This window comes from Quercus robur, chromosome 8, assembly GCF_932294415.1.
Source record: "Quercus robur chromosome 8, dhQueRobu3.1, whole genome shotgun sequence".
NCBI lineage: Eukaryota > Viridiplantae > Streptophyta > Magnoliopsida > Fagales > Fagaceae > Quercus > Quercus robur.
The window spans coordinates 35,817,910-35,839,834 of NC_065541.1; the positions used below are offsets into that span (position 1 = coordinate 35,817,910).

General features: G+C 33.9%; 2 protein-coding genes, 1 long non-coding RNA gene and 1 other non-coding gene across 4 annotated transcripts; 2 read left to right on the plus strand and 2 right to left on the minus strand.

Moving 5' to 3' along the window:
* Window positions 1-207: 207 nt before the first annotated feature.
* On the plus strand, window positions 208-3,805 carry LOC126695344 (transcription factor MYB101). Its single transcript, XM_050392051.1, has 3 exons — window positions 208-987; window positions 1,987-2,923; window positions 3,256-3,805. Exons 1-3 carry the CDS (start codon window positions 652-654, stop codon window positions 3,531-3,533), a joined length of 1,551 nt encoding a protein of 516 aa, XP_050248008.1. The 5' UTR covers window positions 208-651; the 3' UTR covers window positions 3,534-3,805.
* A 2,280-nt stretch (window positions 3,806-6,085) lies between these two features.
* Window positions 6,086-13,483, minus strand: LOC126695346 (2-alkenal reductase (NADP(+)-dependent)-like). Its single transcript, XM_050392052.1, has 6 exons — window positions 13,101-13,483; window positions 12,006-12,189; window positions 11,509-11,675; window positions 6,919-7,001; window positions 6,623-6,749; window positions 6,086-6,493 (listed from the first exon to the last, which is right to left on the minus strand). Exons 1-6 carry the CDS (start codon window positions 13,332-13,334, stop codon window positions 6,239-6,241), a joined length of 1,050 nt encoding a protein of 349 aa, XP_050248009.1. The 5' UTR covers window positions 13,335-13,483; the 3' UTR covers window positions 6,086-6,238.
* Window positions 13,484-19,834: 6,351 nt separating this feature from the next.
* On the minus strand, window positions 19,835-19,908 carry TRNAN-GUU (transfer RNA asparagine (anticodon GUU)). The gene has a single exon. It is a non-coding gene; the product is annotated as a tRNA-Asn (tRNA).
* A 645-nt stretch (window positions 19,909-20,553) lies between these two features.
* Window positions 20,554-21,767, plus strand: LOC126695347 (uncharacterized). Its single transcript, XR_007646012.1, has 2 exons — window positions 20,554-20,713; window positions 21,274-21,767. It is a non-coding gene; the product is annotated as an uncharacterized LOC126695347 (long non-coding RNA).
* Window positions 21,768-21,925: the final 158 nt, after the last annotated feature.

Here is a 21,925-nt window from a genome sequence, read left to right on the forward strand (position 1 = left end):
AAGTGTGGTGTTTACACATCAAGGTGAAGTTAGAAAACGCGTACATGGACGTACCACTTAGCATGCAACCCGGACCGAAATGAAAGCTCAAACCTCTAAATAAACCCCACTCTAAGCCCCCCAGAGGGGTCTCTTCACTTCTAACCCACAATCCAAACCCCAAACATTAGTCCCACTCTCTCCCTCTCTCTCTCTGAAACCCATCTCTCTCTTTGTCTAAGAAACCCACCTCTCTCTTTCTTCCTGTCTCTCTCTACATAATTTCACTTTCTTTATTATTATTTTTTTTTAAATTCAGTGTCTCTGTATAAATCCAAAGAACAAAAACGAAGAAATTATAGAGAGGACAGGAACTTATTTCTTTCTCTCTCTCTCTCTCTCCTCTCTTTCTTACATTTCTCTCTCAACTTTTAGAGAGAGGAGAGAACTCTTTTTCCAAACCTACCCCTTTCCTCTCCTTCTTATAGTACGTACAAAATCCCATCTCATTATAATAATACTCACCAAAACTTGTAGCATTACATAAGCACCGAACCTTTTCTCACTTTCTCTCATACCAACCACAACTCCCAACTCAGAAAGGAGAGCAACAAAGTTTGTGCAAGGTTTTGTGCGGTAGCTAGCTTGCTTAATTTCCTATCAAAGCCCAGGATGATCAGCAAAAGCGTTGAAGGAGCACAGAACCAGGAAGCCATGGCAGCAGCAAAAGGTGGAGCCGAGTCGAGCCGGGCGGGGCTCAAGAAGGGTCCATGGACTGCTGCTGAGGACACGATCTTGATGGAGTACGTGAAGAAGTTTGGTGAAGGGAACTGGAACGCGGTGCAGAAGAATTGCGGGTTGATGAGGTGTGGCAAGAGCTGCAGGCTCAGGTGGGCTAACCATTTGAGGCCTAATCTAAAGAAGGGCTCGTTTTCTGGTGAGGAGGAGAGGATTATCATTGAACTTCATGCTAAGCTTGGCAACAAATGGGCTCGTATGGCCGCTCAGGTTTGTATGCATTTCGTTCATATTTACATGGTATAATATGCCGCATGCATTCATGCATCCGTAACTATTCTTCTTGATCTAGGCTGGTCATGTATATTTTATGTTCATTGTTTTCAATTTTTGGACCTTTATTCTGTTTATTTCTCTGGTTTTGATTATGGAACTTTTGTGTGTTGGTTTATCTTGATTATTTTCTTTTTCTTTGATAGTCGATGTAAGACCATCGTTTTATTATATGTTTGGAACAGAAAGATATAGAGCAAAAGGAGAGATATGATATGTTTGGAACAGAAGGAGATAGAGTTAAAGGAGAGAAAATAAAGTTGAAATTGGTCTGAATATATTAAAATTTAGTATATTCCAATCAGCTTCTATTCTCCTATGGTCTCCTCTCTTAGACTTCTCTTCATCCAAACATAAAGGTTGGACCTTTTTAAGCAAAACAATATATATATTATAACTAGTCTCGTTTTTCAAATCTGATTTAGTCTTTGGTGTTGATTGTGACCCATCTCCACCCCTGCCCAAAAAAGAAGATTTATGATCCCACCTGTGTTTCCCCTCTCTCTCTAGCTCACTCACTTGCTATGTGTATGTCTAAGATGGTCTACATGCATTTTGGTGGTCTTACTCTCCTTCTTTGACCATCTTAGCTTACATCATCTTTAATTGTTAAATTAAACCTCTTTCGATTTGCCCCTAAAACAAGGTCCTCACTTAGTTTTTGGATTCCATTAGAATTTCTCATTTCTGTTTTTTTCCCATTTTTTATTCCATGATCTCCTTTCTGGTTCCTATTTTCTTAATAAACAAATACATTGCATTATTTGCATCTAGGATGCTGACCTCAACTTTTTTTTCTGAGTCCCTCACTCACACAATTTTTGTTTGGACCCTCCTATTTTATGGTTTTTGTGAAACGAACCACATGATTTTTTGACTTTTTGTTTCCATGACCTTCTCTGTTCCAACTCTGATTCCTCTTCTTTCTCCTTTCAGTTACCTGGGCGGACTGACAATGAGATAAAGAACTACTGGAATACTCGGATGAAAAGACGACAGAGAGCCGGGTTACCTCTTTATCCTCAAGAAGTTCAGCAAGAAGCTGCAGTGTTTCACCTCCTACAACAACAACACCACCAAAAGCAGCCTCACTCTTCCTCTGTTCCATTCTCAGCTTTCCTCTCCTCCTCTCAGCCTCGGAAGCTCAACTATAATCCCTCTCTTTCCGTCTTCAACACCATGAATTTCTCCTCACCCACAAACCCAATTCAGAACCAAGTCACTCCTGGCTTTTACTCCAACCCCAGCAACCAATTCAAGTTCTTCAGTGAAAACAACAACAACCCTGCCTATTCTCTGCCTCTATCCCCTGTTTCTCCTTTTGGGTCATCACCATCCCCTATTTTTAATCAAAACATTGCACCCCAACCTCTTTCAGCTCCGTTTGTTGAGTACAACTCTGATAGTTTTGGCAGTAGCCAATACAATCGTAGCCCTGTGGTTATGGGCCCAGCTCCATATGAACCGTTTGGTTTAGTTCAAGGACTAGAAACAGAACTCCCTTCAAACCAAACGCCACTAAACTCCACAACTCATACTTCATCCAATAGCAGTGGTGATGAGAACCCACTGGGAGCTTCAAGCAGTGCTAATGACTATGAAATCGAGAATCCATTGTCTCAGTCTCCTGACAATGATGGATTGTTGGATGCTTTGTTGGTGGAGTCTCAAACTCTATGTGAGAAGTCCAAGGGAAAAGAAGTTTCGTCTGCAGTCGCCTATGATAAAGGGAAAGGCGTGATGGTGGAAGCAACAACCGAGGAGGAAGATCCAATGAATGTGGATTCTGTTTTCAAAACTAGTGGTGAGACTAGTGCTGAGAACCACTGGGATGATTTGAGCTCTTCTCAATCTCAATCTCAATCATCAATTGGTAAGTTAGAATTCCTTCTTGATTAATATGTTTGATAAATTTTTAAGAATTTTTCATATTGGATTTTCTTTGCTTATAATAGTTTTGATCAATTATGATTCAGCTTGGCGGTATCACATTCCTTTTAATTTTCACTGAGTTAATAGAATTGTTTCAAATTTCAACTATATTAAGGACATACTCTTTTATTAATGTCATATACATTGTAACATTAACCAAGTAAAAATGTGAAAACCACTCATGTTTTATTTTAACAATATGGGCTTATGTCATTAATGCGTTACAACTTTTATTGTTTGCTATCTTCAATGGTATTATGTTGTTTAACACAGGTATGAAACCAGCTGAAGATCCACTGGAGGAGATGAATTCCATGGATGATGACTTGGCTAGCCTGCTCACAAACTTCCCATCAGCAATGCCAACTCCTGAGTGGTACCGTGGAGGTCCTCACCTATCTAATGGGCAATCATCCGGTGTGGAAAGTGACAATGTGAGGCTTGACACTCAACAAAGTGCTTCACCAGCCCCGGTCACCAACAGTACCGAACCAGAGCTCGAATGGGGCCTAAGCCCTTGCTACTGGAAGAACTTGCCTGGCATATGCTAAAGCGCTTCTTACAAGCGTTTGTGTTTCCTACAATAGTAATAGGGTAGTCTGGTAGTGTCCATATGGATTAAGGACAAGAGACTATTGTCCATGCGGTTAAGAAACTAGAGTTTAATGTTGTTGTAATATAAGTTTAGCTTTAAAGTAGGCCTTATGAACCTTTTCTTCTGTTGTAGTTCAATGTTTATGAGAGTGCCGTGTGCATATAACCAAAAGAAGGCTTATCTTATGTTTTTGTTGTATATATAGTCAATGAAGTAGTTTTTACATTAGCCTCAAGTTTTTGGTATTACCTAAAGCTTCTTTTTCTTTTACTATTTTTCCCCTTTGTGAAATGAAGTACTTTTCAGAATCTGAAGTTCTAAATGTGGCCTTAGATGCCTTCCTAATGTTGGTAAAGACTTAGAACACCATAAGTTAAAATTCTATCTTATTTATCTAAAAATATATATTGGCTATATTTGTACTACACGATTGCTCATTTTCTTTCAAGTGATATCATAATATCCTAAAGTGAGGGACGAGACATGACATACCCAATTTGCCATAAATTCACCATATTAATTCAGGAATCTCGCTAAATATAGCAGCAAAACTTGCTAACTTTTTTTTGGGAAAAAAAAAAACTTTGCTAACCTGATAAGTTTACCCATGCTTTGATGTGCCATTTCTTCAACTTGGGTTGGCTTTAATTCTTGTTTATGACTCAAGAAACGTCTCTATTTTAAGAAAAAATAGCTTCACGCATACCATCTTTCCCTAATCATCGCCCACTTTCCTCTAAATGTTTCCCATTCATAAATGTGAGACAAAGGTAGGAGCTGCTTGGATTATGGGTCACTCAGACAACATGTTTCTCTCATTCCATCCTCATTTTGCAATTCCCTTCAGGTTCAGCAACTCTAATCTAAAGTAAATAAATCTATTCGACAATCTTGAGGTTTATATGTCACACGCTTTGCTTCAAAGGCTCAAAATTTTACTAAATAAAAAGCTGCTTTATTCGTATTCACTTGAAGATTTCAATTTATTTTCCTTTGGGTCGCCCTTTCAAAATTGAATTCATTCCTCATTTGATGGGGGTTATGCACAAAATAAGACTAAATTACTCTTTTTGAGACGAGGCATGGGGTTAATATCTATAAACATGCTCAAATGTTTTTATTTCTTGTATTAACAAAGATAAAGAAATGAAACATAGCAAATGGACTAGTCGGTTGTTCTTCTTCTGACCATTTGGATCAAGGCAATTAAGTTTCTCAAAAAACGATTAAGGCAATTAGAAGAGGTCAATGGTTTAGGCATTTTGAAACAATAACATCTTAGGTGATTGGCGAGCACTGTTAATTGAAATTTTTTTTAAAATACCCTTTTAAGTTTTAGGGAGACTCCCTCCCACATCTTCTGTAATTTAAACATAAGTTTAAGACTCTTAACTTATACGAAAAATTTTCTCTATTTAAAATGGATCTATATTATGTTTTAAGTTAAATATTACAAATTTAAATGCGTATCTAGTACCATATCAATTCAAATTTAAATAATATGACATCATATACCCTATTAGATATAAAAATTACCAAGAACATTATAGCTCTACTGAAATTTCCTAGTATTTCCAACCGAAAAGTCCAATACTCAAATCCTTCCTCTTCTAATTATCAAATTATAAAAATTATATAAAAATTAAAATTAGAGACTCTTTAAATTGAGAGTATAATAGAGTGAGCTTGTGAAATGCATATAGACTATAGTAACGTAAGGGTTAAGCCTGAATTTATGTCTAAGAAGTGAAATGAATAGTAAATAACATAATTATGCATCCCAATACCATAAGATGGTGAGCTTATGTTCCTAGATTTTCATTAGATCTTAAAAGTAGGCAGGTGCCCAAACGTATGTGTGCATTGCACTTTGCTTTAGTGTCTCCTCATGGGATTTTTAAAGGGAGCACAGAGATGGCATGAATACAAGGGTGGATTCATACTTGTCCATGCACTTCATGCACTGACCATGGTACTCCTCACACTACCCCATTTCAAGCCATTGATTCCTCACCCCCCACCCCCAACACCTTGTGTACCTCTCTTCATATTCTCAAATCATGGTTTTTGGTCTTGTTTTCTCACGTCAAAAAAGACTTCCTCATTGCTTTTCCTACTCGCTAGAGAGTAGAGACTCTGCTTCCTTAAATCAATATAGTTGCACATTCTCTATGTTAGTAATCATTTCCTTCCATAGATTTTTTTTTTCCCGCTAAAATATCCATCTAAGTAGATCATCCCTATTTTTTAGTCTGTTTAGTATGCAGGAAATTTATTATCACCTTGTCAAAATATCACTCCTAAAAATTGAATGCAATTCAATATTTTATTTTTTTGAGAAAAAAATACAATTCAATATAATCTTCTATTAAACGTGCATTGCATTCAATTGAAGATATTCAATTAACCATTGTACAATACAAGATGGCCTATTCTAAAAAAGAATATTCTAAATGCTTTTTTTATATGCAAATTTATTTAATAGAAGCAATTCCATATTTAATGAAATTAAAGCAAAAAAAGGCTGCATTACTCCAATAAGAATATACAGAGTTTTACTTATACAAATCACTTAACATGGCTCAGAAATCCAATGACTGCTAGTGCAGTCCCAGCATTTGCTTATTCAAACCAGGAGAGCATGGAGTTGGTAATTTCAAATTATTTCTTAACTTCAATTATAACTTTTCCAAAATTAGAGCTTGTGAAGAGGGAGCCTAAGCTCTCCAAGTAGCTCTCAATTCCATGGTAGATTTTGAGCTTGGAACTAATCTTGCCTTCTTTTATGTAGCTCTCCATTTCCTTTGCAAAATCCCCAAAACGATTCAAATGTGAACCCACCAAAAACCCTTCCATCCTCACCTCCTTACCTACCATATTAAGCAGATTTCTTACCCCTTGTCTCTCTGTCCAGATCTGCATCAAACAAACAAGTTGGTAACTTTAATATATTTTGGTTACTTGTTATGTAGCTGTGTGTTTGTGTGTTTGCTGAAATGAAAATGTAAAGGAATATGATGACAGAAATGGTGTCATATGAGTCACCTTCTTATATTGGGATATCATGCCACAAACTGGGATTCGTGCATGCCTGTTAACATGGTTGAGGACAGCCTCAAGCATCTCACCACCAACATTGTCAAAATAAATATCAATACCATTAGGGAAGTACCTATAACATTCAAGATCAAATAAGTATGCCTCCTCCACTAGATTATATGCTTGTGATAATCATAACATATAATAAGACATCCAAATGCAAGTTAAACATTATAAAGAGATATTTCAACTTATAAACAAATTATCAATTACATAAAGATGAAACCTTAAATAATAATTACTTGCTTAATGCAGCATCTAAGTCTGTTTCTGTTTTGTAGTTGAATGCATCATCATATCCAAATTCCTCCTTTATGAGCTTTACCTAAGAATCACAAATAACATAAAATCAGAATGAGAAATTGGTGAGAATGTCTGATACAAAATAGTAAAAATATGATATATGCATCATACTTTATCCCTTGATCTCTTATATCCCCAACTTTCAACAATCTGGTATCTAAACATGCCACCATTTCCAACCTCTAAAACCACACGTCAGTCAATCATTGTTAGATTCCAAATTTTATATCACTTTTAATCCCCAGTCTTCCACTGTCTTTTTTTTTATTGGTAGCTCTTCCTTAGTAACAATGCACATAAACATAATGGTATTGTTAAATTTAGCATGCATAACAAAATTGATGTATATGTTGGAAGGTGATGCATAATGCATCAATTCTTCATAATGTAGGCTGAAAATATAAAATACTCAACATCAGGAACATTTGCAAATACACTAAACATAATAGTTCCAATAGAGAACTCAAACATAAGTACTTTTCGAAATTAAAAACAATAAAAATGATTGTAATTTGTCACGCATAAAAAGTAATTAAAAACATTAAAAATGATTGAACTTTGTCACATTGTTAACAAATTTTTTGTTGTTCTGATAATTTGTCGTGTTCGACACTATTATTGGATTACGCAAGCAGATTTACTAGATTTCCTTACCTTGTCGAGATCGTTTAATCCAAACTTCAATTATTTTTTTCTTCCTAAAGTTCGGCGATCTATACTTATTTTTTTACTATATCTTTCTCCATAAGAATCAATAATATGGGAAACATCCTTAAATGCTGGTAGAAACACCTTTCTATTCTTTGATTTTAATAACCTTTGTTTTCACACACACGCTGACAGCAATGTATCTATCCTCCAATCCACAATTGCTACTTGGATACAGAACCTAGTTTAACCAATATAAACTACTAAACTACTTGAAAAACAGTTAATTCAAACTGCCAAAAATAAGAGTCCCTCTTGTTTCCTAATTTGGTTACAGTAGTCAAAGTATCTAACAATAATAAAATTGACAGCACTTCACTTTGTATAAATCATATGCAGACTGGAATAAGTTCTCTGTGATATAATAATTGTACTTACTTTCAACTTAAGTGTTGCTATGAGTGGTACTAATCCACCATGTTATTTATGGCCTCTATCCTTCATATTAGACACTTTTTTTTTTTTTTGAGGAAATTATATTAGACAAACTTAAAATCAAATTAACTAGCTGAACTGCAGCAATTTCCTTTAAAACAAGAACGAAAGCTATATACAGATGCATTTGTATGTTTCAAATTATTTATGTAACTTAAGCTCAATGTTGGAAAGCCAAATTGGAGAAATTTTTGAGAAGAAGTTTTACCTTGGCATTCAAGCCAAAAAAAGAATAATGATAAAAGACAGGGGATGGGTTCCCTTTTTCGGCCCATAAACCAAAACGAAAAAAGGCTGTATAAGTGACCATGCTCAAGGCTGGGCTAGAGATCCTATCAACCTATTATATATAAACCAACACAGGGGAGATAGATTCATGGGCCAACATAGTGGAAACTCCAAGGGAGTTTTTATAGTCAATACTTTTCAAAAGGCTCATCTTGAGGTCCACTAATTGAAACTACCAAATGAATTTTAAGTATAATGGGTCCCAAAAGTCCCCACCCACCATCTCTACAATTAACAAAGTGGTACACCAAATAATATGGGTTTATAATGGGTCCCAAAAGTCCCACCCACCATCTCTATACTATAATTGACAGAGCGGTACACCAAATAATATGGGGTTTATAATGTTGTTCCCAGCAGACCCCACCCATGGAATTAAATTGATTTTTAAGGTTCTGACTGACATGCAAACGGGTCCAAAAGGCGTACACGCAACCTCCGCTTTTTTTTTCTTTTCTTTTGTTTTTTTTGGTTCTTTTTTTATAATTTTTTGGAGAGATGCATAAACTAACTAAGATACAAGACTCTTCTCATATCATGTCATTCATATCAAAATCTAATAAATAAGAAACATGTGTAAAAATAACTATCTACTAATATGTCTTTCATTTGTTAGTAAGGTAATTATTTTTTGCAAACATGTCTCATACTTATTAGATTTTGATAAATATTGTATCATTTGATACCAAATACCTTCTCCTTGGTCACAAAGGAAAAAGAGAGTTATAAAAATATCTTTTTGTTTTTGTTAAGTACTCAAATTCATTTAAAAAAATTGATTCTCAAAAAAAAAAAAAAAAATCATTTAAAATACATGTAAGACAGTTTGAAAATAGCCAGCCTTTCTACATTGGCCTTATGTAAGTTGGCCTATCAAAAAAGCACTAATACTTCATTTCTGCTCAAACTGATAATATCCATCGTTATTCAATCCCCCAAGAGTGAGAGATAGCCTAAAATTGTGAGAATTATTATTTATACTTTTTATATATTTGTTTAAATGTTGAATACTTATCTAGTTATCTTTAATTTACTCTTTTAGTGCTTAGTTTATATATTAATTATCATTTAATTACCATGAATTCACTTTATTAGAGCATTCACATCAGTGGTGCTAAAATTTTTTTTTTAGCACCTCAAAAAGCTATTTTCTTTATTTATTTTACCACCTCACTTTTTAATATACCCTATATCTCATCTCTTATTTTAGCATACAACCCAATAAAATGATATAAACAATTTATACCCATTAAATAAATAAAATAAAAAATCACACAAAAACTAGAAACACCCACAAACACCTTTTCACAACCATAGAACACCGACATACCCAAGGCCAAACACCCAAACCCACAACCACAGAACACCCATAAAGAGCCATACCCACAACCAAACACCCATTTCACAACAAACCACCAACCATTCCACAGCCACACCACCACTTCCACAACCACCAACCATACCACAACCACACTATCACCAACCACATCACAACCTAGAGACCCAAACCAGCCAAAAACCGCCCAATAAACCACAACTCCGTGGAAACCCAACCACACCAAAACCTGATTAGTGACCCACCACATCCATAACCCCCCACGGCATGACCCACCAACCGAACCACCACAACCCGATCAACAATCCATAACAACCCACAGCATGACCCACCAACCCAGCCACCACAACCCAATCAATGACCCACCACTACCGCAACAAACCACAACCCGATCAACAACCCACAGCCCAATCGAAACCCTAACCCAACTACCATAAGCCAATCAAAGTGGGGAGAGAGAGGGATGAGAGAGAGAGAGAGAGATTGAATAAGTGAGAAATGGAATAAATATATATATATATATATATATATATATAAACAAGTAGCAACTTGCTACAGTGAACTAGTACTAGTACCAATTCACTATAGCAAGTTGTCAATTTTTTTTAGATATGGTACCACCAATGTAGCATGTATTTTGTTGTTTGTGATGCTAAAATAGCTTTTTTAGCAATTTTAACACCACCAATGTGAATGTTCTTATCCATTATTGCTCTTAAATTGACATATGAAAATATAAATATATATATATATATATTTAATAGTTAATTAATAAAAAATAATAATTTTCAAAATAATTTTGCATTTAAAATTATCTTCGCTCTTTCCCTCTTTGAATTAAAATTACCGCTTCCTCATAAGTGACCCTTCCCCCAAATCTGCGGCCTTTAAGCCTAGCATACACCCTTGACCAAAATTTGATCACTCACCCAAAAAATGGGCTGCGTAACGTGCGTTTAGCAGCTTTAGCTTCAACCAACAGCTTAATTAGTAATAGGTGGAAAAGTTCTAGCCCAAAAATAATTGATTTGAGTTACAGGTTAACACTAAAATAAATTCGACACATGAAAAACACCTTCTTTTTTTTCTTTTCTATTTTTAAACTTAAAAAGATAATTAGCAGCGAATTGGAATCACATTTCAATTGCAACAAAGCAAAGAAAGTATTATGAGGACATCCAGCCTGAAATTTAGATGGAAGAACTTATATCAATTCGAAAAACTATACGTGCTGACTTTTTTTGTTAAATACTTGCCCACCTAATTTTATTTTAATTTAATATATCACAACTACTTTTTAGCAAAAAACAATATTATCATTACTTCTAAACCACCTCATCCACCAAGAGTATATTTTATCCTAAATTTTCATGATTTCGTTTCCCCTTTTTTTATATAAAAAAGTAATTACTTGAGAATAACTGGAATCACATTCCAACTAGGCAACTACACATTAAAGGGAAGAACAAAGAAAGTATTACGAAAACAGCCCACCTAAACTTTAGATGGAATACCTTCTCTCAATTCAACAAACTAACAAAAATTCTACATGACTGACTATTAGTGGTGAAAAAAAAAAATGACGAATTCATGTGAGAGTGACGGCAATCAATCAGTCTACCATTTAGGATAATTGTGCAAATAGGTTTAAAAATTAAACCTTTCTAGCTATCGAGTTATTAATATTATTAATTAGTTTATTTCATATTTACAATGCTTCTAAACCACCTTTATCATATATTTTTATGGTTGCAATACATACCTTCTCATCTGATCCAGTGCTGCCAATAACCCTGCAACCTTTGAGTTTAGCCAATTGCCCTGCAAACATTCCAACACCTCCAGCCGCAGCCGAAACAAACACATTTGACCCTGGCTTTGGGTCTCCTAGTACCTCTATTCCCACCCATGCTGCAAAACCTGGTAGCCCTGCAATACATTTATATGTCATCTAATCTTTCATTTTTTTTAAATATACTATATTTAAAGGATAAAATCTATAAAAATAAATAAATGTATAAAAAGAAGACACTCCAGGAGAAAAGAAAAGAAAAAAGTCTCAAAAACATGGATTCAATTAGTTCAACTCGTAAATTTTTATCATCAAATGGAGTTCGAACCCCATTTACATCAAAACCAAATTGGTGTCTTGGCTTAATGATAAATAACAGTTATTTTGATACGAACTTTATATATGTTGAAATTTTGTACCTATCCAAGAAACAGAAAAAAAAAAGTTCCATGAACAAGAAGTAGTACCAAGAGAACTGAGAAACTCTTGCAATGGAAGCTCAGATGCTGGGTCAACCTTCCTTAAATGCAACGCGGATGGTAAAACACAATATTCGGCAATAGGACCAAAAGGATTGAGGACAATATCACCTTCCCTGTAACTACTGTCCTTTGACCGAATCACCCTTGCAATTGTAGGTGCGCTTACCACCTACATTACCATTTAGCATTTGAATTATCTATTCTATCAAAAAAAAGTACATACATCTATGACAGGGGCGAAGTCAATTTTTTTTTTTTTTAAGAAAAAGATATATCAATTAAAAAATTCATGTTTTATGAGAAATAGTAGACTAATACCATTCCAAAATTATTCATTTAATTTCTCTTTTGAAATATTAACATTATGAGTTTTAATTAGACATCATCTTTGCATAAAAAAAATGTATAAATCTCAATGAAAAATCATGCAATATGGAGAAATTTTTTAAAGACTTAATTATCTAAAATACTTATTACTTTATTCTCATTTAAATTATAATTTTTACTTTCTTAAATGCTCAAAAACTGAAAAACCTCTTAATATTTGAATTTGAAAAAAATATAACACCCATTCTTTTGAGAGGGGAGCTCATATTTTTTTAGAATCAAACTCAAAGCTCAAAAAATTAAAATTGTAATGAGTTTGTAAGAGGCCATGGCCGCACCAAACACGGCTGATAGCTCCACCACTATATGAGGTTTTGGATTGCACATTGTCTTTTGCCAAAAATTACATAGAGATATAAGAAACATATTTTAAGCAAAAAAAAAAACAGACATATAACAAATTAACACGGATGATGGATCCCAATTTTAGTTCTATAAATTTAGATCCAATGATTTTTTTGGGTAAGTGAATTGGTCTTGAATTCACAAAACCATTCTGCCAAAAGAGATGAAACTTTGAATAAATTGATTCCACAGAAGTAAGATCCGGTTTAGAAAAATGAATTTTTTTCCGAAAAAACCATATATAATCTACGAAGAACTAAAACATATACATATGTTGATATCATTGTACAGGCTAGAAAAGTTGTAAAAATGGAATGGGGTGGTGTTTATTTAAACTTTTTGGAGTACCTCGTTAAGTTGGGTCTGAGGAAAGTAAAGGCCATCTGCAAGGCCAGACATCAGGGTACGTTGATATGGATCGACGGAGATGAAGATGTTCTGAACAATGAGATGGTGGTCCGGAATTGAATCAACATCGAGTGATAAAGTGACTGTACGGAGTTTGAGATGATCAGACGTTGGAACACCTTCGGGTGCATATGCAGCCAAGTGCCATTCTCTGCTCTCAACCACACCTGCCATTGTTTTGTCACAAGCTTTTGTGTATGAAAATGTCTGTGTCTCTGTGTGAAGGAGAGTTAATAACCACCAAGTGTTGTGATTTGTGAACTACTTTTTAGGTGGAGATTGGACCTGATTTGCTCTTGAGATGTGGTCTTGTACATTAGTGATCGATAGTAGTGTGGAAAAAGTTGTTGGTGCAGGGTGGCCCATAGAGTCATTAAGATATGAAAATAATTGTTCTTATTTGGCTAAATTTTCTTGAGCATGCACAACTTTTTCCTAAATATATAGGTTGTCACTGTCAAACAAACTTATTGGATGATAAAAGAGATTCGAGTTGGTCGAGAATAAAATATGGGTTATTTTTAACTGTATCTATAATTGACTTTAATAATTGTAAAATTTATTGTGGAAAATATGATATTGGCATATTGCTGGTATTATTAGTAAATTGTCAATTAGCACGTCTCCCTTTTCAATTCTTCATAAATAGTCCCAACTGCTTAAGACCAAAATTTTCAACATTCTTGATCTTCTCTCTTGTAAGTTTTTCCAGTTTGCGTCAATGAGGTTTCTTACTTCTTCTTTTTTGAAAAGATGAGGTTCTTACTTCTTATAGTAGCTTCCCTTCAAAACTAAATGCAATAAATGAATCATTATTGTTTCCTTTTCCATTAAATTAGTAGATTAACTAGTTTTAACAACTCTTTTTCAATTGAATTCATTAAAAATACGTACAAAAAAAGGAAAATAAATGAGAAGAGAAAATTATGTGATTAATTCTATTTTTCTCATCATTTCTTAAAAGTTACAATGTATTTTAAGTAGAGTTTGTGGTGTGTTTTTGTGTTATAAGTTATAACTCATTCTCACTCCCTCATGTGTGTATGTTTGTTAAAAAAAAAAAAAAAAAAAAAAAGATGTTCAAATGTGTTTTATTGAAGCAACAATTATAATAAGTTAAGAGATGGGGCAAAAATTAAAAAATTAAAACATTATGCATTGATTTTATTTTTAAAAAGCACCATATAAGAATTAAAGAAGGGGAAGCAATAACATGATGTAGCCACCCTCTATCTTTAAGCCAGCCAAGCAACCCCCCTTACTCTTAGGATTAATAACTAATGATGCACGAAAATCGTCAGTGAGCTGCTGGCTCCAAATCACATTAATGGGCACCTGCAGAACAAAAGCACAAGGACCAAACAAAAGGCACCGGTGTGGTACCAACCAAAGACCCTCCGAAGGTCAAGTTAATGAATGAGAAATCTCTAAGAACTCTATAGTGAGAGAGATAGAGATTTTCTGCGTACCTGAAAAAAGAGGAGGTCCGATGCTTATTTAGTGCCGAGTAGTGAACCAAGATCCCTCAGAAGTGGGGATTTTTCCTTGTAGGGAAGATCTGGTATTAGGGTTTCCGAGATTTTAGGGTATCTTTCCATACAAGAAAGATATGGGTGCATAGTAGGGTATTTGTGCATGATACGCAAGATGTTTCCATATATGAGTATGCGTGAGGATCAAGTAAGGCCATATAGGGTCCGTCGATGTGCTTTTCGTTAGCTAATGGTCTTTCGTTGGTTTGCAGGGGTGACGTGCCCGTCAGCTTCATCGTTGGTCTATCTTCAAGGTCATTGGTTTTCTGGGGAAACTGTCGGTTTTAGCAATGCTGACAGTTCCACAGGACCTGTCAGCTTTTTCTGTTATGCCTTGATATTTGCGCCAAAAAACACCCCCATCAATAACCAACCACTCTCTACTCTTAAGCCCAACCCCACCACCCTTTTTGACATCTTAGGGCAGCCAATCAACTCCTTATTTTGACTTATCAAATCTGTAATTTGTTCTCATTAATTTCAACTTTAACTTATGTAGTGATAGCATGTCTAGTTGTAACTATTAGCTAGTTTATTTCCTAGTAGTTACAAATTAAAATAGACTTGTTATGTAAAAGTATAATCAGTTTTTTTATTTTTTTTTATTTTTTATGTAACTTTAACTTAGTTTCAAACCAAGATAGAAAATTTATTTCTCCAATTTTTCTCTGTAATTCCAGCTTTGATTCTTAATTCTAAGGCAATTCTAGTTCAAGTTTTCAATTATTTAATCTTGATTTCCATCATAACACTTTTATATTTTAACAAAATTAGAAATGGAATTGACAAAAAGAAAAAATGAAAGAAAGAACACACTAGAAGGAGTGGTAACTTTTAAATTTTAACAAAATTTAGAAATGAGGTAAGGGGAAAAAATTAAATAAAGAATATGATAGAAGGATTGCTTTCTTCTAGATATGCACTTTTTTTAAAGTGTGTTTTGATGGGCTTGGCTATTTGTTCATTTGTTAAAAATGCTTAGAAAACGAAAGGAAAAATTATTCTGTATTTTTGTATGAATTTACCAAAATCAACTCAAAAGGCTAACCTTATTTTGCTTCTCCCAAAAGAAAAAAAAAAAAAGCTGGCCTTTTTCTTTTCTTTTTCTTTTTTTATACTTTTTTTTTTTGCTCTAGCTTGTATCAACTTATTTAGTTTTTCTTTTTTCTTTTTTATAGGACTTATTTGGTTATTTGTTGAAAATAGGTAAAAATACAGTTATTTAGAAGATTTGGACTTTTAAAAAGTTATATATAAGCAAATAAGCTAAATAAACTTCAAGAAAGTAAAAAAAAAAAAAAAAAACCAAAAACGCAATTAGGTAGCATTTGGATTCAAATGAAAATGAGCTGCGTTTCCTTTTTTTTTTTTTAAGGACCAACGCCTCTTGCACTGTTCATGGGACATGAATAGTGCAATTAGACAAATGAACAGTAACTCGTGCGTGAACAATAATTTTTTTATTATTTTTAGTTTTCAATTTTTAGTAAAATAAGCGGTATCAAAATGCACCCTAGATGCTTGTACATATATTAGTGCTTTTTCTTGCTTGTACTCTTAGAATTTCCTATTTTTAAAAAGCTACAATTATATTTAAAAAAGCTATCAAGAGTTCTTCTTTTTTTCGTTATATTGTGGATGGGCCTCTAATCCCAACTAGCTTAATGGACAAAAGAAACCTATACAGGCCTCTAAGACAATAAATGCCCATTATATATACACTATAGTAAAAGTGTGTTAGGCCTCTCCAAACGCAGGATACGCAGCCCAACCCACTTTCAAAAAATCAACTCATATTTCGTGACTAACCAAATTCACACAGCCTTTCGGGTCTAATAAACCTTCTAGCAAAATCACTCAAACTCCATAGTCTTTTGACTGAATCAAAGAGCTCATGAAGACACCAAATTTTTCAGAAACCCAAACACACGAGTCACACTTCTAAGAGGTGGTAGTGTTCTAATAAAATCAAGGTTATCTGATGATTCTGATCATCCACTCACACATGTAACCTGACCTTCCAGCTTAACCAAATTTTCACTTTTATAAAAACAAAAAGCACCCATGATTTGAAATCAAGGAAACCTAATTTGGGTCCAATAAATAAAATCCCAAATAGGAAACTTTTTATTCTCTTCTCCCAACCGGCAACCATTATATTTTCATGGGCTTCATTGGAACTTTTTCACCCTTTATATATATATATATATATATATATATATATATATATATACCATTGTCACCACCATCTTCATTAAATTCATCTTTGCTAAATAACCCCCATGTGAGAGAACATTGCTTAAACTTCCAGTAAGACTAGAATTTCACATTTAGCAAAGGCACAACAACCAAAGTTCACTAATAATCGTTTTATTAATTAATTGGCCTCCATGGTCACCATTCACAAGTATAGCAGAACCAAAAATACTTCCAACAAGACAAAGGAGAAAGCAACTTAATTTTTGTTGAATGCACCACCAAAACTCATGTCCTCCCCATCTCTAATTCACTTTTCTCTCTATCTTACTACTTTGTTTGAACTCATTAGCTTGGATTTATTATTAATCATGTGTTTATAGAGTTTTACCGGTAAGGTTTATATTACTTAATTTGCTAACTCTTTTACTTCACTTTGCCGGACACTTTATTTAATTGTGATAGATACTTTATTTTGTCATCATTGAACATGTAAACTTGAGTTTGCTAAACTCTCCCCAATTCATTTGTTTAGAATTGTTAGACCTTTGTGTTGTCTTTTTGTACATGTTTATTTCAACATGTTGCACTTGCTGAATCTTGTCAACTTGAGCTTTTTGGATTCTCAACTTTAGCATTATTGGGCTCTTAAGTCTTAAGACCAATTTCACTCACTAGACACATTTGGTTACCATTGCTGAATGCTTTTATTTTAGTATATCTGAAATATTATTTCGATATCTCTAAATGCACACAAATCATGACTTCACAAAACACATTATCCTAACTTTATTGGATGCATTGTAATATTTAGTCGAACATATTATTTTAACCTTGTTGAGTGTTTCATGATCTCACTGAATATCAATCTTGTATTGTTGCACTGCTAGAAGCAAATACAAGAAGACCTAACTTGTTACCATTGTGCATCTCTGCCCTATAAGTTTCACTATTGTTAGACTATTTTGCAACCTTTTTATTACTACAAAACAACTCATAATATCACCACTAGATGTCTTTAATTATCACTGGATATTTCACATTTGTAATTGTATTACTATTAGAAGTTGTTTGGCTTTACTTAGACATCACTGTAGTATGTCTCAACTAATTAACATCAGTGTTGTTGGGTGCCTTGTGGTGTCGCTGTTGGATACTCTTTTCTGAACTACTTCTTATATCATATATATGGTGCTGTTGGATACCTTTTGACACTGCTAAAGCACCTCATAACTATCCTATCATTGATGTATGCTCTATGATCTAACTACCCCATGATCAAGGGAAAACTGTTTCTCCCTCTATTGCAAATTTTCATGTCTATATCATGTTTTATCTTAATTTACATACTAATCACGCTAATTTATTGTTAAAGGGGAAGCACAATGGTACCAACTAATAGATGACCCATTGGCATCAATTTTGGACTCAACTACTCTCACAAACTCGATTCTAATTACCATTGACACATAGTTTTAGATGTTCCTATTTGAAAAAGCGACTGTTCTAAATGAAAAAGGAAAATGTGGGAAAACAAAAGCAACAACACAACTAGAAATTTAAAGCAACAATACTTTTTCAATTTTAACAAAATTTAGAAACGGGTTTAAAAGAAAGAACAATTGAAACCAGGAGGAGTTTATTTAATTTAATGTATGTTGATGTTCAAAATTTAGAAATGGGGTTTGAAAGAAGAAGAATTACTCTAGATTTTTTTTTCCTCTTTAGTGCACGGTTATATATATAAAGATAAAATGGATATTAAAAAAAAGCTAAAATTATAAATTATCACGTTTATATTATTTTACTTACTAAACACATTAATTTGTTGCTGAAGGGGAAGCACACTGATAACGACTAAAGGGTGACCCAAGTCTAACTACGTATTTATGTATTGAACCACGACACAAATTTGAATAAATCAACAAAACAAAAAAAATCCTAACAAAGTGAAATGGAATTGGGAGAGGGGAGAAGAAATAAGAAGAAAAAAAATTATGCCATAGGCCCATATCTGGTGTTGAACTCCCTTTCCCCTCCGACCCACACCATGTACTCTTAGATGTTCTTTCTTAATTGAAAAGGAAAATGTTGGAAACAACATTGGCAACAATAACTTTTCAATGTTAACAAAATTTCAACAAGTTATTCATTCAAAATAAGAAATTGAAACAGGTTAAAGAGAAAATACCACATGGAGGGATATTGTATGTAATTGTTACACATAATACCATATTCCCCCTCCTTCCTCTCTCTCCCCCCATAATTTACTCTTAGATGTTCTAAATTTGATTCTTAAAAAAAAAAGATGTTCTTATTTTGAAAAACTACAATTCTAAGTTTAAAAGAAAAAGGTTGGAAAGAAATAAAGGAGCAACAACACAATTGGAAAACTAAAGCAACAATAACTTCCCAATTTTAACAAAATTTAGAAACATGTTTAAAAGCAAAAGGAAAATTAAAAAATATGCCAAACATCACTTTTCATTTTTAAAAACATTTAGAAATGGGGTTGGAAGGAGAAGAAGGGAGTTTACTATAGAAAGTAGAAAGAGGTTTTACCTTTAATGTTTTTTTTTTAATCTTTAATGTAGAAGGCTCAGATGTTTTTGTTTTTTTTTTTCAAGCTAAAGTTGAGATTCTAAAAAATTAAAGTTATGAATGAATGTACACTTTAGATGTTCTCATTTTAAAAATAACTAAAGAGGAAGAAAAAAAATAATAAAAACCTAAGTTATAAATAAAAGTACACTTTAGATGTTATCAATAGGAAGAAAAAATAAAAGAGAAGAGCAATGTAGAAGAGAGCAAAATATAAATAAAAGAGAGAGAAAAATAACAAAATATAAATAAGAGAGAGAAAAAAATATAAATAAAAGAGAGAGCAATGTACAACTGTACAAGAGAGCAAAATATAAATAAAAGAGAAAGCAATGAGAAAAATATCGCTAGAAGGAGGGCTTGAACCTCCGACCTTGTGGTTAACAGCCACACGCTCTAACCAACTGAGCTATTCCAGCTTTGTTACTCTTTAATTTGTTTAAATTATATAAATAATTATATTGTAATCAAGGGAACATAGAGAGTCGCCTGATTCACATTCATATGATTCATAGAGTCGTATCCACGGCAACTACGACATCTGCACCAAGGGAATATAGGATAGATAATATTCATCCGCAGTTTGCTTTGTTGCAAATATTTAAGATGACAGACTTTGGTGCTCCTCTTATACGTGGAGATATATTATCATGGGCTTTGAAAATTTGCAACAAAGCAAAAAAAAAAAAAAAAATGCAAGTTTGGTATGGAAGAAAAGTACCATAAATGGCTTACAATGTGGGAAAGTGCAAGAACTTCATGCCTAAAATGGTATGAAAATTGGAAAATAGCACAGATTCACGATACCTTGCAGAGATAAAATGTAAAAGAGTGAAGTTACCTGGCACAATAATTTTCATCACAGATTACACGTCTGTTAAGTTAAAAAGTTAGTTATTATTGATATAATATCATTAACACTACTTTATTATCTATTGTTAATAACTTGTCATCAATGTAAAATTTGTTGTCAATTTTGGCACGAGGGTAAGAAGGTAAAAAGGGAAGTAGTACAGCTAGGAAACCAACCTAGGCTACATCTTCAGTTAACTTCAATACTCCTTAGCAATAATAATAATAAATAAATATAAATAAAAACCTCCCTCTGCCTCTAATCCTCTTTGGACGTTATTACTATCACAAGTTCCAACTGCAAGCACCCACACCTACTCTCTCTGTCGTCTCAAATTTCTCTAGGCCCTCTCACTGGTCTTCAACATCAAGGTACTCAATTCTCTTCCTCTCTAGCTACTAGGTACTCATGTGTTTTTGTGTATGTGTTAGGGAGAAAATCTCGAAATTGATTATCAGGAGCCTAATAAATCCGTTCTATGCGAAATTTATTCTTACAATTTAATTCTCTGCACAGATTATTTGATTTGTCAAAATAGTGGGAAAACAAAGCATTGCTTGCCTGGTGAATTTCGTATATCTTACATGAATTAGGCACATAGTTTCTCAAATGGATTGTTATATATTATAACCCCCAAACTTGATTTGTTCTTTATAGTTTGTTAAAACTCTTAAGACTCTGATTGGAATGTGACTCCCACTTGATTTGATTAATCTCTATTCTTTATTTCTATGCTAGATCTAGGGGGGCTTTCTTTTTAATTATTTAGTCAAGATCTTGCTCTCTGATCCATAGGTTAGGCATCGTCTATCCAAGAGTTCATACTAAGAAACCTGTTTTCCCCCAGAAACACATACCTACTATACATGGTTTAATTGAATAATGATTTTCATAAAATCTAAATGGGTCTGTGTCTTTGAACAAAATTCAGATACCATGGGAAGTAAGGCACCAAGCTGGGGTGAGCAATGGAGCGCAGAAGGTTATGGTGGCAATGATGATGATGACAAGCTCATGAACAAGGTAGGAAACGGCAGTGGCAGCAAGATGGGAGATGTGAAAGCAGCAGCATCGGCAGGACTCGGCAAGGCCAAGGCGGCTGCATCAGTGAGCGCCCAAAAGGTTAAGAGCGGAACCTCGGTGGGAATCAAATGGGTCAAGAATCAATACCAGAAAAAGGTCTCTAAATGAACAAAGATTTGCTCCTTTGATTGGATGAATGAAAACTTGTATTTGTTCCAAAAAAAATAACCAAGAACAATTTACATGAAACTTTATACATACTAGGTGGACAATGTGAACAGCTCTCTTTGTTGGCTTGGTAGTCAGTTGCTCACTTTTCTTATCCCAAGCCCGAAGATGGACAATTTGATTTAGTTTTGCTGTTCCTCACCCTCTATAATATATTAATATTTTTGTGCTTTATGATGTACATTAAGAAGATTGTGTGAAATCCTTTTAGTGACATAATGCCATGGCAGTGCTAGCAAGCTCTACCATAGTAGCAGATAGCTCCCACAGGATAGCGATGGCAGAATTAAGACTATGATCTCAGTTTCGACTCAAAATTTCAAACGCAGATG